General features: G+C 36.5%; 1 protein-coding gene across 2 annotated transcripts in view; it reads left to right on the forward strand.

Moving 5' to 3' along the window:
* The window catches only part of LOC144967522 (NPC intracellular cholesterol transporter 1-like), a 77,584-nt gene extending 61,818 nt beyond the window's left edge, over nt 1-15,766 (forward strand). Inside the window, exons 16-22 of one of the 2 annotated variants that reach the window (XM_078904910.1) lie at nt 1,541-1,659; nt 3,255-3,410; nt 3,758-3,883; nt 4,581-4,725; nt 5,669-5,790; nt 6,140-6,319; nt 14,678-15,029. In XM_078904910.1, coding sequence (XP_078761036.1) covers nt 1,541-1,659; nt 3,255-3,410; nt 3,758-3,883; nt 4,581-4,725; nt 5,669-5,790; nt 6,140-6,319; nt 14,678-14,896 — 1,067 coding nt within the window. In that variant the 3' untranslated portion in view covers nt 14,897-15,029. Of the gene's footprint in view, nt 1-1,540; nt 1,660-3,254; nt 3,411-3,757; nt 3,884-4,580; nt 4,726-5,668; nt 5,791-6,139; nt 6,320-14,677 lie in introns of both variants that reach the window. The other variant, XM_078904901.1, reaches the window with a different exon arrangement.
* Nucleotides 15,767-15,975: the final 209 nt, after the last annotated feature.

Raw genomic sequence — 15,975 nt, forward strand, 5'->3', positions numbered from 1 at the left:
TATTAGGAGAATGCGACTTTCACGATTGCGTTTATTAGTAGTGGATGTTTATTAGGAGAATGCGACTTTCACCGATTGCGTTTATTAGTAGTGGATGTTTATTAGGAGAATGCGACTTTCACCGATTGCGTTTATTAGTAGTGGATGTTTATTAGGAGAATGCGACTTTCACCGATTGCGTTTATTAGTAGTGGATGTTTATTAGGAGAATGCGACTTTCACCGATTGCGTTTATTAGTAGTGGATGTTTATTAGGAGAATGCGACTTTCACCGATTGCGTTTATTAGTAGTGGATGTTTATTAGGAGAATGCGACTTTCACCGATTGCGTTTATTAGTAGTGGATGTTTATTAGGAGAATGCGTTGTCGCCATTTCGTTCCTTAGTAGTGGATGTTTATTAGGAGAATGCGACTTTCACCGATTGCGTTTATTAGTAGTGGATGTTTATTAGGAGAATGCGACTTTCACCGATTGCGTTTATTAGTAGTGGATGTTTATTAGGAGAATGCGTTGTCGCCATTTCGTTCCTTAGTAGTGGATGTTTCTTTGGAGAATGCGAGTGTTATCAATTGTGTGCCTTTTAATAGTGTATGTTTATTCGGAGAATGCTATTGTCACATATTGTGTCACTTAGTAGTGGATGTTTAAATGGAGAATGAGATTGTCACTGATTGTGTTCCTTAATGATGTATGTTTGTTAGAAACATGAAATTGTGTGCCTTAATAATGTCAAACTTAGTGAACACTATAACGAGGATAACTTACTTGAATATGTTATTTCAAAGGACTCTAGAAGGAAATATAAGTTACAAATTTAAAAAATTCATGAAAAATTGTAAGCAGCCACAGTGAGAATGCCTTTCCAATATGAGGGGATTATTAGTCAGCCGTTGATTGATATCGATAATAATGATAATCTTTATTTTACAACAAATGGCAATAGGGAATAAAAGTGTGATATCAAAAATCCGGTTCCTATATCATTGGAAGTGTAAGACTACTATTATGGAAGACTGGATACAAAACCTTGTGTAAATAATCTTCTGGTGTCAGAGTGATAGTATCTTTTTTCTAGTCTAAATATAAGCTGGTGGCCAACTGTAACCGGAAACGGTTGTAGTCTGATTAATACAATTACAATTTAGTAAGAACTAATAAAAATGGCTGGCTAAAAACATTAACAAAGAGGTGCTGACGTCAATTTCGTTATATCTATAAAAAGAATGATATACTCTAGTGAGAACTAATCATTAAAATGGCTGTCTAAAAACAAGGACAAAGAGCTGAGTGACGTAAATGTCATTCCTTCTACATATATCGCGCCACTTATTGAGGTGTCATTTATAAAGAAGGCGGAAAATTGGTGACTTGTACTGTATATTTAGTATCTGTAAGAGATACGACCAGTAAATACAGCATTGACAGTAGCATCTGTTATTTTGAAATACTGAAAATAGTATTCTATTTTAATGTTATTTTCAATATTTATCTTTTTTTTTTTTACTTAAGAACGTTCATCCTTGATTTCATTCAAACAGCCCGATATCCCACTACAGCAGACAACTTTTACAACCTGACGTACCAGTTGGCGACTGAGGAGGCGCCGAGAACGAGTAACTTCTTACGATTTGTATCAGAAGAGGATCAGAACATCAGCGTAAGTCGATGTTTGTTATGTTCTGGGTCTGTGTTGGCTTTTTTTTTGGTAAGGCTTTGTGGTCTTTTGTTATGAACAGTGCCTTCGGATCGGGAGGTCCTGGGTTCGAGTCCCGATTTTAGCGGCGCATAGTTGATTCTTTGGGAAAGGCTCGTTACTCGCATTCTTTCACCGTGCTCAAGCGTATAATGAGTAGATACCTGGCCGTTAACTGCATTGTCTATGTTGACAAGAAATTATAATATCACCTAACAGGCGTCATGTCTTGTCCTAAAAGTTACTTGTTTCCATTGGCCAGGGACCCTTTTTAAAGGGCTTTGAACACGTTTAGTGGATGTTGCTCTATATAAAAGCTCATTTTTTAATTATTTAAATTTGTGTTTTGATTTTCGCAAGTTTTGTTTGATTTTCGTCCACTCTTTTTTTTATTCTATTTTTTTAAATTGTATTTGTTTAATGTGAGAGTAGTGAGTATGTTCATAATTAATAGAGAGATTATTTGATTATACGAAAGTTTGGTAGAATAAGGCAGTTTTGGCTTTGTGTTCTTGTTCAGGAAAAAACCTGTTTGGTCTATTTTGGCCTTTTCCTTGAGAAAACAGCTTAGTTCTTTTTCCTTTGTAAAACATCTCTCTACCGTGTTTAAGTAGTTCAATGTTTGTTTTTGAGTGTGTGTGTGTGTGGGGGGGGGGGGTGTGTGTGTGTGTGTGTGTGTGTGTGCGTGCGCGCGTGTTTGTGTGTGTTTGCTTTTCCAAATCTCAACAAAAAAAATGGAGATGGATTGGTTACACCTTCAGAAAACCATCAACAGACATTACCAGACAAGCTGATGTGGTCTGGAATCCTCAGGGAAAAATGAAGGTTGGGAGGCCAAAGATAACATGAAGGGCTAGTGAGAAAGAGGTGAAGTTGTCTGGAATGACCTGGGCAGGGAAGATGTGAAGAAGAAGACAAAAAGCAGAATACGGTGGAGATGTACGGTTGAAGCCCTATGTTCCACAAGGAATGTAATATAATTAAAATATATAATAATAATAATAATAATAATAATAATAATATATAATAATAATAATATAATTATAATAATATATAAATAATAATAATAATAATAATAATAATAATAATATAATATAATATAATATAATGATAATAATAATGATAATAATAATGATAATATAATGATAATGATAATGATAATGATAATGTAATAAATGATGATAATGATAAGATGAATGATGATGATATGATGATGATATATGAATATATGATAATAATAATAATAATAATAATAATAATAATAATAATAATAATAATAATAATAATAATAATAATAATAATAATGTTTATTGTCCAAATAGGCAATTATTGTTAGGTTACAGTTCTTGTAATAGGGGGGGGGAAGTAATTAAAATAGTAGTAATAACGATGATAATAATACTGATAGTAATGATGATAAGAAGAAGAAGAAGAAGACGACGAAGAAGAAGAAGAAGAAAAAGAATGATAAAGGATTAAATGATTAATTTTTAAAATGCGTTTGTTTTGAATAGGATCCCCATTTTTCCTTTTATTCAGTTTGTCTTATTCTTTGACAGGCAAGTCGTTTTCCAATGGTCCATGTTCTAACAAGTAGCTCCAAAGAAGAGATTGCTGCGATGGATGCGGCCTATGACATCGTGAAAGATGCTGGGTTTTCATCAACAGAGTGCTTTCCTTATGCTTTCGCTTACCTTACTTGGGAGACGAACAAGGTATGAAAATATCCAGTCTGTACGCCACGGTTGATTGAATCGGAATGGTTTTATCATCATTTCTATCCATTGCTACTATCATTCTTATCTTTGTCATCATCGTTCTTATCAGCACTGTCATCGATCATTTCCAATATCATATCATCATCATCATCATCATCATCATCATCATCATCATCATCATCATCATCACCACCACCACTTTCACCACTATCACCATTATTACCACCACCACCAAAAACAGAAATAATAGCATCGCAAGTACTCAATTATTATAACTATATTATAACAAGTAATCATTACTTTAGTGACATTTTGAATGTATTTTCACACCCTTCCTCACACAGATCATCAAAGAAGAACTGTTCCGTAACATCGGCCTTGCCATGATCTGTGTGTTCATCGTCAGCATCATCCTCATCGCAAATTTCATCACTACCTTCATTGTCTTCGTCGGAGTCATTGCAACATTGGTAAATACAACGCACTTCATACTAAAGGCTGAAGTTCAGACAAATATCTGTTTTCCCAGATATCATTTACCAAAACGCTCAAAGAGATCTGACATATTTTTCAGATTTAAATTTAGTGAGCCCCGATGGCTCATTAAATATATATATATATATATATATATATATATATATATATATTATATATATATATATATATATATATATATATATATCATCACTGCGTGGAGTACGCACTAGTTCATATGGAACTCCCGATGGGCCATTAACCCTCCCCGCTAACAACATATGTGAGGCCAGTTGAGGTTAACTGCTTTATAGTAGTAGTCATATTGGTAGTAGTAGTAGTAGTAGTAGTAGTAGTAGTAGTAGTAGTAGTAGTAGTAGTAGTAGTAGTAGTTGTTGTGGAAGTAGAAGTAGTGGAAGTAGTAGTAGTATCATTATCATTAGTAGTAGTAGTATCATTGTTATCATCATAGACATTATTATTTTTTATTATCATCATCATTATTATTATCAGTTTATTATTATTATTATTATTATTATTATTATTATTATTATTATTATTATTATTATTATTATTATTATTATTATTATTGTTATTATTATTATTATTATTGATCATTATTATTATTAATATTACTATTATCATTATTATCATCATTATTATTTTTATTACACAATGTAACAATGTCAACAGATTAACGTTGCAGGGACCATGTACTTCTGGGATCTGACCATTGACACTGTGACCAGCATTATCCTTATTCTATCTGTCGGCTTGTCCGTAGATTACTCAGCTCACATCGGTCACATGTTCATGTCCGTAAAAGGAACAAAACACGGTAAGCAGCGTATGTGGCCTAAAATGTGTTTAATTTTGATGTGAATCAGATGGTGTCAAAAATGGATTCTAAAATTAAAATTACCCGAAATATGAAGTTTTATTTTATGTCACGAAATTATAATTACTCTCCTCAATTAATCAAAACTCTCGCGAAGTCCCAGGTTGGAGATCTTTTGCCAAGAAGAGCCCATTTAAATCGATCGAAATTTTAAGGGCTGGTTTACTGAAAAATTTTGATTTACACGACTTTCCAAAGTACGGCAGTTAACTGGTTAAATAAAATTGAGTTCATAATACATTACTTCCAAGTAAAGTAATTCTTATTTTTCATTATTACCCTATATTATAAAGGTACTCTATATAATTCTCACTCTTTTCCAATAGTCAGACAATTGATTTCATCCCTACGTCTTTCTCAAGTCAGTTCTCAAAACCGGTTTTATCTTATGTTCAATAGGGAAGTAATGTCGTGACGTCACACCGTCTACTTTTCTGGTTCCAAAATCCTTGAAAGTATTATGTAACCTGTCTTTCGGATGATTTCTAATGAATTGGTTATATATCGAATCTTTAGGTGGCATAACTATTGTAGTAGCAGGGCGTATAGGCAGATTCTAAGGATTACAGGACGTAAAAGAGCAAAGATGGATGATTCTAAATGACGACCAGCATATGTAGACTATACAAATAAGAACCTATCACTTTGAAACCAGTCGATCATTTACACAAAGTATATATTCAGTCCCCCGGAAAAGTGCTTTTGCGCTTCCAATTTGGGATAGGAACCAGTTTTTCTTACGTCACACTTTTCTTCTCTATTCTGATTGTCCAATACATGGAACAATTTGAAATTGCAGACAATAATTACAAATAACATGAATAAGTCTTGTTGTTTTGGTGAGTTGCCGTGCTCTTACCATATATCTATTCTTTTTCTCCAGAGCGAGTAAAAGAAACCATTGGAGAAATGGGACCTGCAGTTTTCTATGGAGGATTCAGTACTTTCCTCGCCTTCCTTTTCCTGGCAAATAGTAACAGTTACATCTTCAAAACATTTTTCAAGGTATGTTAGGTTGGGAAAGCTAGAAAAAACATCTTTTAAGCCTATTCTGATGTAGTTGTTGGTCCATTCAGACATGGAGGGGGGATGCGCAATAAGATTAAAATTATTACATTTCATTACATTACATCTATCTATCCGTGTGTATATATATATATATATATTATATATATATATATATATATATATATATATATATATATATATAAATTACTTTTTAAAATAAACAAACAAAAAACATAAAATAATAGTGCTCAAGTTTTTAATAATTGGAGCTATTGATAAAAGATTTCAGGTATAATTATGATCAACTTCTACAAGAAGTATATATGATAATGCCTTTTTATCACAGCTCAATTTCCTCACGGTACTTTACGGTCTGTTCCACGGTCTGATATTCCTCCCTGTCATGTTGAGTCTGTTCGGACCCAGTCCTTATCCCAATGCTAGTCTGGTCTACAAGAATCGCTCCCGCCAGAACAAGAAACCGATGGAGGACGGCGAAGGAGTCGATAACCAGGGTTTTGAAAAGGTAATTATATATTTATAGATTTAATTCCCTTTGGTTATCCCCCTTCCCCCACCCTTTTTTTTTCTTCCCTCCCACGACACAAAATCTTCCTATTTCATTCTTTTTCTTCCTCTTTTTCTTCTTCTCCTCCTCCTCGTCCTCCCCTTTCTGCTACTCCTGCTCTTCCTCATCCTCCTCCTCATCCTTCTCATCCTCCTCCCCCCTCCTCCCCCCTCCTCCCCCCCCCCCCCCCCCCCCCCCCCCTCTCCTCCTCCTCTTTTTTTTTCTTCCTTTTCGGAAGCCACCCCTCCATATTTGATTAGCCCACACAGTCGTACCGATCAGAAAGTGTGCTGATTGTCGTAAAATTGAGTGAGTTTGGAAATGTATCAATTTATCTTCTTTTTTATATTCATAATTTTCTATTTGACTCATACCTAAAAGTCGTAGTCGGGTAGAATTATATTTGAGAGACCAAAGTTAAAGAGTCGTACATGGTACGACATTCAGCAAACTGACGGGCACTATGTATGGGTTTACCAAGCAGACGTCACTTTTACAGGAAGAGATTCTACAAGTGAAACATGAATCTATTTTTTTTCCTACTAGACTGATTACAAATATTGTGGAGATCAGATTTTCGATTATTTTTTATTCTTCACGGCTAATATATATTAGAACCCATAATTGGTGGTGGTTTCATGCAATAAGCATATGTCCTCATTTCATAATAGAAATATTTTGGGTGGAATATGTATAAATGAAAAAATATATATATTGTCATTCGACATGGAAAGATGAGGAAAAATATTTTCGTTAACACTTCAGACGCAATAAATGGGAATGACAGATTGATGAATTAGTTAAATCCTTTTTCGGACACATAGTAAGGAAAGATAAGAATGAATACCTGGCAAGTTGTGGAAAAATACCTGGTAAACGCGCCCGGGGGAGACAAAGAAAAACACTCATAGACCAACTGAAGGGCTTCACCAACCTAACAATCCAAGAGCTGTTTGAAAAAGCAAGAGACAGGGAGGAATGGAGAGAGATAATTCATGCAGTATCCGAAGCCTGGACCAGGCATGGAACCTAGAAGAAGAAGAAGTTTAAAGTGTGATATTGTTATGTCAAATCCAGGAATACCAAGCTTGCTAGGGACGTGTTAAAAGTCCTTTAATAATGGTAAATGATCTTTCTATATTTCTGCACCTAATATCAAGACAAATTTCACCCTATCAAAGCAGATAAAGACGGGATAACCCATAAATTTCAATACAAATTAATGTTTTGTATATAATCTAAAATTATTCCTAAGAAAATGTTGAAATGCTGTTAGAGCTTATGTTGTGAATCTAAGAGTATATGTTTATTTATTAAAGTAAAAACAGGAAAATTGAGAGAATGGACAGTAAAAGTAGTAATGAGATACATTCCTTCAGGCAAGTTTTGAATATCAGACATTTTATTTCCAGACAGAACTATTTTGATACCACTTAGATTACACGATTCCCAGAAAATTTAATGTTTACTTTTTTTTCTAAAAGAGTCTGTGCCTTGTCCCTTCAACTTTATCTTCTTCTTCTTCTTCGTTCCCGTCACGTCACATGGTCAGTCCGGTCTGGTGAATGAAGCCCACAGTAGTCCTGAGGTCGTCCTCACTTCCGTACAGCTTCTTTGAGTATGGGGTTGGGTCAGGCCAGAAGTTCCTTCTCAACTTGTTGTACTTTGGACATTCCATTAGGACATGATGTCCATTTTCATTTTCAAGTCCGCAGTCACATTGTCCAGAGGCACCTGCTCTGGACATCCTCCACATATGTTCCTTTAACTGGTTGTGTCCAGTTCTCAGTCTGAAGATGATGACCTGTTCCTTTCTGTCGAGCACCTTGATTGGGTCATTCATGTTGTATTCTGGGTGCTTCTCTCTCCATCTCTGAGACTGGATAAATTTGGCCATTTTGTTAATTTCTCCTGTTGAGTACATTGGGGAGGGTTGCTGCATGCGACTGCCTGCCTTTGCCAGTTGGTCAGCGATCTGATTTCCAAGTATCCCACAGTGTCCTGGAATCCACTGCAGTACCATGTTGGTAAACTTGCTTAGCTTCATGAGGTCTTCCACCAAGGCGTCTATATCATCCGCAAAGGACATCATTATATCCTCCAGAATTTTCTTAGCATCTGTTAAAATCACTATGTGTCTTGGTTTTTCATTTTCTGAGAGGATTTGCTTAACAGCTTCATGGATTGCATCTGCCTCTGACTTGTAGATTGAAGTGCGAGTACCAGTCGGTTTGCTGATCTCCTTTTGTTGACCATTTGTGTACTCGATGTGCACTCCCAGGCCCCCGCATGTGTGTTCTTTATTGCATGAACCATCTGTATAGATTCTTGTCCATTTTTTTTTCAGGGTAGTTTTGATCTATGCACTTCTGTACAGACTTCTTGATTTCTTCGCCGTGTTTTTGTTTTGTTGAAATGTCACCAACGGAAGTCTTGATTTTCAAGTGATTTTGCCTTTTCCAAATTGGTACTCTGATATTTGCTTTGCATTTTTGGGTCATTATTCCGTCAAGTTCGTGATCTTTTTCAATTTGCTGGGCTCTTTCAATAAAGTGGGATCTTTTCAGCCGCCTAGTTTTCTTTTGTTGCGCTCTAGCGTGAAGAGGCTGATCTGTCATTGTTTTCACGTCTGTGTATTGTTTCAAAATTTTTGATTCCCTTCTTTCTGATAGAGATGTAAGTCCTGTTATGGTTTCCATTGCATGAATCGGTGTCGATTTCATTCCTCCACTTATTATCCTCATGTTGCTGTTTTGCACTTTGTCCAGTTTTTCCATTTGAGTTTTGGAGCAGTTTCCCCATGCAGATATCCCGTATTCTAGCGCTGGTCTCACATATCCTGTGTAAGTTTGTTTCAGTATATCGGAGCTAGCTCCCCAAGTTGTTCCAGCTAGTTTTTTCAAGAGTTGTGTTCGCTTTACCCCAACTTTCTGTTGCTGATTTGATTTTTCCATGTTAGTCTTGGGTCAAAATGGACTCCTAGGTATTTTGGTGCGTCGTCTTTTTCTAATTCATGGTCTTCAATACGTAGCTTTGCTTTTTCGTCTTTTGGGGAGAGGCTAAATATTGTGAACTTTGTCTTCACTGCATTTATTTTCATCGCCCAGTTGTCAGTCCATTCTTTGATATTATCCAGTGTGATTTGCATTCTGTGTTGTGCCTTGATTAAATTTTGGTCAGAGCTAATCAGAGCTAGGTCATCTGCGTACATCGACATTTTCACTCCTCGACATAGTGTTTCTCTTATATCATTTACATAGAGAAGAAATAGTGTAGGTGATAGTACTCCACCTTGTGGGACTCCATGTTTTAGTTTTGCTTCTCTACTTTTGTGACCTTGTGTTGTTACTCTTGCCTTTCTTGTTTTTAGGTAGTTTTGTATCCAGTTGAGCATGTTATGGGATACTTTTGATTTTTGTAGTTTATATACCAGACCTTTTTTCCACACTTTGTCGAATGCTTTTTCAAAGTCCACCCATACCACAATTTGTTTCTTTCCATCCTGAAACGAGTCTTCTATTTCTTGGGATATGTAGGTTACTTGATTTTCAGTACTCCTGTGTCTTCTGAAACCAGCTTGTTCATTTATAAGCACATTATAGTTTTCAAGATACCACATCAGTCTGGAGTTGATAATTCTTTCTATCAGCTTGCACATGCAGCTTGTAAGACTTATAGGTCGGTAATTTGCGGCTTCATTTGCTTGTTTTCCTTCTTTCTTAATTGGGACAATAAAAGCCTTTTTCCATATATCTGGTATTTTACCAGTTTTCCAAGTGCTGTTGTAGAGTTGTAATAGCTTCTTTTTCGCTGTCTTTCCAAGATGGATAAGCATCTCATTTGTTACTTCGTCTGGGCCTGGCGATTTCTTTGTTTTTAACACTTTGAGAGAGCTTTCTAGTTCTTCCATAGTTAGCTTCTTTGTCATTACTTCATCTATGGCTTCCTTGAGTTCCTTTTTTTGTTTTCTGCATTCTTTTCTAACCCTTTCCTTCAGTTCTTTTTCTATTGTGTTGTCACTAATTTTTTTGAACTGCTCCATGAATAGGTCTGCAGCTTGTTGTGGACTGACAAGTTCTCCTTCTTTTTCCAAAGCGGGAGGGGCGTAGTGATTCGGTTCTCTATTTAGGGCTTTTGTAAGTTTCCAAAGTTTATTTCCATCTTTTTCGAAGTTAAGGCTATGCGTTTTTTCTTTCCATGCCATTTTGGATGTCGTTGCCATTTCTTTTTTAAAGGTAGCTTCTGCCTCTTTATATGCTGCAATATTGTCATCACAGGGGTCTGCTTCAGCCTTTTCTCTTGTTTCCGATACTTCATTACTTAACTGATTAAGATCGTCTGTCCAGAGTGGTATATAATTTTTTCTTGCTCCCCTTGGGATACTTTCTTTTGCTGCTTTTAGGATGGCCTTTGTCAGTTCTTTTGCACTTTTGTTGACATTCTTGGTTTTACAGTTTATGTTTTTGCAGTGGCTGTCTGTAAGTTGTTCAAAGCTTTCCCATTTTGCTCTTTTGTAGTTCCATCTTGGGATAGTTTGTGTTTTGTTTTCATTTTGATGATAGAGGTTTGTGATGATTGGCCTATGGTCGCTACCACCCAGTTGGGGCTGTACTGTTCTATTTATCGTCTTTGCTATATCATCTGTGGCAAATGTAAGATCTGGGGTAGATGTGGTTTTCCACGCTCTTGAGAAATATGTGTCCTCATCTTCATCATCATACAATAGTTGAAGTTTTGTTTCAATTTGCCAGTTTTCTACTGTTTCACCACGTTTGTCCATATCTCCATATCCCCAGCTTTGAGAGTGACTGTTAAAGTCCCCTAGTACCAGACATCTTTCTTCCTGGATTTTTATCTTGTCTAAATGAAGCTCTTTGTTTGGTGGGCAATAGCAGTTAAAAAATCAGGAGTTCTTTCTTTCCGATACATACTTTAATTTGCTGTATTTCTGATTGCTCTTGTGTATCAATTTTTATGCCTGCGGTGGGGTAGTCGTTTTTTACTAATGTCATCACGCCTCCTTTGTGATCCTTTCTATCATGCCTTATTACCTGGTACCCTCTGATGGCAAATCTCATGTTGTCCGTGAGGTGAGTTTCTTGAATGCAGGCAATTTTGATGTCCTGCTCTTTGAGTCTCTTTTCAAGGGCTATTTTCTTCTTTGCAACGCCCTCAGCATTCCATTGGAGGATTTTAATTGTGTTTGGTGTTCCAGTCGCATGTAACCTTGATCCTCCTCCCCTGGTTCCGCAAGATGAAGTCAAGGTACCACCAGATCGCTTGGGTGGGCCATTGAGGCCCGGCACTAGGCCCGTCCGGCGGGATTCCACGGGCTTCGCACCACATCGGATTTGATTATTGTGACGTGTCATATTGGGATTTAAGCATGCAGTGGCAGTTTCCAGTTTCCTGAGATATTTGCGCCTTCCGGCCCCGCTGCTCTGTCTTCGGCGTGCTGTTTTTCAGGATTTGCTTCCTTAGCCTTTGACCATCCAAGGTCTGTCCACAAGGCAGTGGCGGTTTTGCTTCAGAGTGTCCTTCTCCTAGATCGATTGCGGTCCCCTGTTAACGAACTCGATCTGTCCGGGTTTTTGTTCGGAGTGTCCTTCTCTTAGATGGATTGCGGTCCCCCGTTTACGAACTCCATCTGTCCAGGTTTTTGCTCAGAGTGTCCTTCTCTTAGATGGATTTCGGTCCCCCGATGACGAGCTCCATCTACCCGTGGTCAGGTGGTCTAAGTTGGGAATCCGGGAGGATGTCCTGTAGAGAGTCAGTCCCTTTTCACCCCTCCCCCACGTCGTGGACAACACCCACACCCAAGGGTGTGGACTAGGGAAAGCTGAACTCGACGGTTGATTTCCTCCCTTCTTCCTTCCTTGTTGACGATGCTGACCGTTGTAGATCATTCTTGGTCTGGCCTCTCACTTACGATCATCGAGACACGCAAGCCCTCCGACCGCGACAAGGTCGTATGATCCATCGGAGAGCTTCAACTTTATATTTTTTAGTGGTTATGTCGTAATTTCATTCTGTGGGTGTAATTGTAAGTCTCTCTCTCTCTCTCTCTCTCTCTCTCTCTCTCTCTCTCTCTCTCTCTCTCTCTCTCTCTCTCTCTCTCTCTCTTATTTTTTAAAAAAAAATTTATTGTGTTTGTGATTCATTTACAATAATCAATGTTTGTGTACTATGAGAATGTAGGATATGTAATTGTAGAATGATATACTCGTACTAACATGGTAAAACTCCGTCTAGCATGTGCACGATGTAAATGCAATTCTACTACTACTACTACTACTACTACTACTACTACTACTACTACTACTACTACTACTACTACTACTACTACTACTACTACTACAACTACTATTACTACCACTACTACTACTACCACTACTACTACTACCACTACTACTACTACTACTACTAATACTACTACTACTACTACTACTACTACTACTACTACTACTACTACTACTACTACTACAACTACTATTATACACTACTATACTACCACTACTACTACTACCACCTACTACTACTACTACTACTACTACTACTACTACTACTACTACTACTACTACTACTACTACTACTACTAACTACTACTACTACTACTACTACTACTACTACTACTACTACTACTACTTACTACTACTACTACTACTACTCTACTACTACTACTACTACTACTACTACTACTACTACTACTACTACTTCTACTACTACTACTACTACCAATACTACTACTAGTTTTACTGCTAATACTACCAATAGTACTTCTACTTCTTCTATTACTACTAAGATTACAACAACTACTACTACTACTACCACTACTACTACTACTACTACTACTACTACTACTACTACTACTACTACTACTACAACTACTACTACTACTACAACTGCTGCTGCTACAACTACCACTAATTATACTACTACTACCACTACTACTACTACTACGACTACTACTACTACTACTACTACTACTACTACTACTACTACTACTACTACTTATGCTGCTGCTACCACTACTATTACTAAAACTACCCCAACTACTATACTTCTACTGTTACTAAATGCACTCACTTTGTTGGGTGCAACCAGAAATACTACTTATGCACTTATATTATGCAATAAATATTTAAACTAACACTGTTGTCAATACTTAATCCGTTGTTTGGGGAGTCATACTTTATATAAATATATATATACATACATATATATATATATATATAATATATATATATATATATATATATATATATATATATATATATATATATATATATATATTAGATAATACTCCAAAACAAGCGATGTCAACAGGAATCACCCTTTTTTTAGCAAGTTTGGAATTGGTGATCTTGACCTTAACACAATCTTCATAATATGGAACTCGTACTCTGGGCTACTCATAACAGTACGTTGCCTCATTCACTCGGAAGTCTGGGTGGGGATCCTGACCTCCCATAGCGGGCAGGGGGGGTCCATACTATGTCTTCTATCCCCTTATGTCTGTTTTCCGACATCCTTTCTGTCTTTGTCTTGAAATGAGATTACTTGGTTTTGTTCCGGCCCTGGCTGGTGTCCTGGCTGGTGTCCTGGCTGGGAGGGAAACAGCCAAATGCATAGTTATTGTTTTGAGAGATTATATTTTTTTCCTTGTAAATCATCTCTCTGTTATGTATTATTATATTTATTTTTAATGTATAATGTAAGCATCTAAGTGTATTCGTTGGATATTGTGCTTGTGTCTTGATGAGACTTATAGGTGATCTCAAACTAAGTACATTGGTGGTATGCTCTTGGAATCTACACCTGATCTCTAGTTTTTCCCAGTTCCCCTTTGTCTTACTTTCTCTTGGGTGTTTTAATTGTAATTCTAGAACTTTTTACTATCTCATTTTCTTCCTTTTTACTGGCGCTGATATAACCTAAATGTGTTGCAAGCGCCGCAAAACCCTTAAAAACAAAAAAAAAAACAATCACTCGGAAGTCCAGCAATTCTTCTTTGTTTGATTTACTGCCTTATACTCTAAAAAACGGATTTTAAAAATTTTTGCCAGAAAACTCGTCCTTCAAATATCGATTGATAACAATAACCGAGAGTCATTTTAATCGATCGATATTTGAAGGACGTTTTTGTATCTTTTGGATTTAAACGTGCATTTTACAGAAGGTAAATCGAAGAGTTGAATTAGTGTGGTGGTGGTGGTGGGGGGGGGGGGGGGGGCTTCCTCTTCCTTCTAAGCAGCGACCAATTTTAAATGATCGGAAATGTGTTTTTAACTGCATTAATCTCTTGAATTGTTTCAGGAAAAAGAAAACAAAATGACAACGATGACCAGTCTGTCAGGGTTGCCTCCCTTGGTTAAACCTGCTCAACAGAACGGACACGCCCACACCAGCAATGGCGGTTTGGAACTAACCCCAACCCGTGGTTCATCCTCAACGTCATCTATAGCCTCCACACACACCCCTCCTCCTCGGTATGAAGAGCAAGATGGGAAACATATAACCATAATCAAAATATAATTATTTTTTTTTAATGAGCTTTATATAGAGCAATATCCACTAAATGTGCTCAAAGCGCTTTACAAGGGGTCCCTGGTCAACAGCAACATTTAACATGTAGGACGTAACATGATGCCTGTTAGGCGATATTACAATTTTTAGGACGCTGTTAACGGCTAGGTACTCATTCTACACCTGAGTACAGTGAGAGAATGTGAGTAAAGAACCTTTTCCAAGGACTCAACTATGCGCCGAGCTTCATATTTTTAATAGTCCACCGTTGACACTTGATAATAATATGGAATATGTCATCTGAGTACACCAGTTTTACTATAGACGAGCTAGTTTAATATACTGATTGTTTCAAGCATGAATGCTTAACATCACTAGTATCTCCTGTAGTGCTTCTTCTTGGGGGTTGCATTCCTCTCTAGTTCTGGTACTTAATGGTGCTCAACGTAGAAACTTTTAAGAAGAACATATAAATTGTTTTTTAAAAAGAAAAGCGCTTAAAATTAATCTAAATAAAATAGAATAACTATTTAGCTTTCATGTTTCCCTGCTCTTGTGGTTTTTGGAGGTTTGCTGACTTTTATCTCAACTTCCTGCCAAAAAAAAGTGGAATAAAAGCTTTGTAAATTGTTAACAATTGTAATCCTTCTTCTACATGATAGTAAAACCAAAAGCATACCTGTTTTCAACGTTACTTTCTTCAAATTTGGGTATTTGTAATCTTTGTTTTACCTGCAATATGGTGATCAGGTAAAGTTGGGTCCTATAGGTCAATAGATTAATTTTTAATTTTAAAAAAGTCACTCAATTTACGGCACTTAGCACTCCAACTGATAGGTATGAGTGGATGGGCCAACTTAGTATTACTTTTTTCTCCAATGGACAGACTTCTGGCAACGAGGGGTTATTATTATTATTATTATTATTATTATTATTATTATTATTATTATTATTATTATTATTATATTATTATTATTATTATTATTATTATTATTATTATTATTATCATAAGTATCATCATCATCCTTATTGTTATTATCATTATCATTGTTGTTGTTGTTGTTATCACATTATTATCATCAGCAGCA

The sequence above is a fragment of the Berghia stephanieae genome, chromosome 1 (assembly GCF_034508935.2).
Source record: "Berghia stephanieae isolate SIO BIC M18660-M18661 chromosome 1, UCSD_Bste_1.3, whole genome shotgun sequence".
In the NCBI taxonomy this organism is placed as follows: domain Eukaryota; kingdom Metazoa; phylum Mollusca; class Gastropoda; order Nudibranchia; family Aeolidiidae; genus Berghia; species Berghia stephanieae.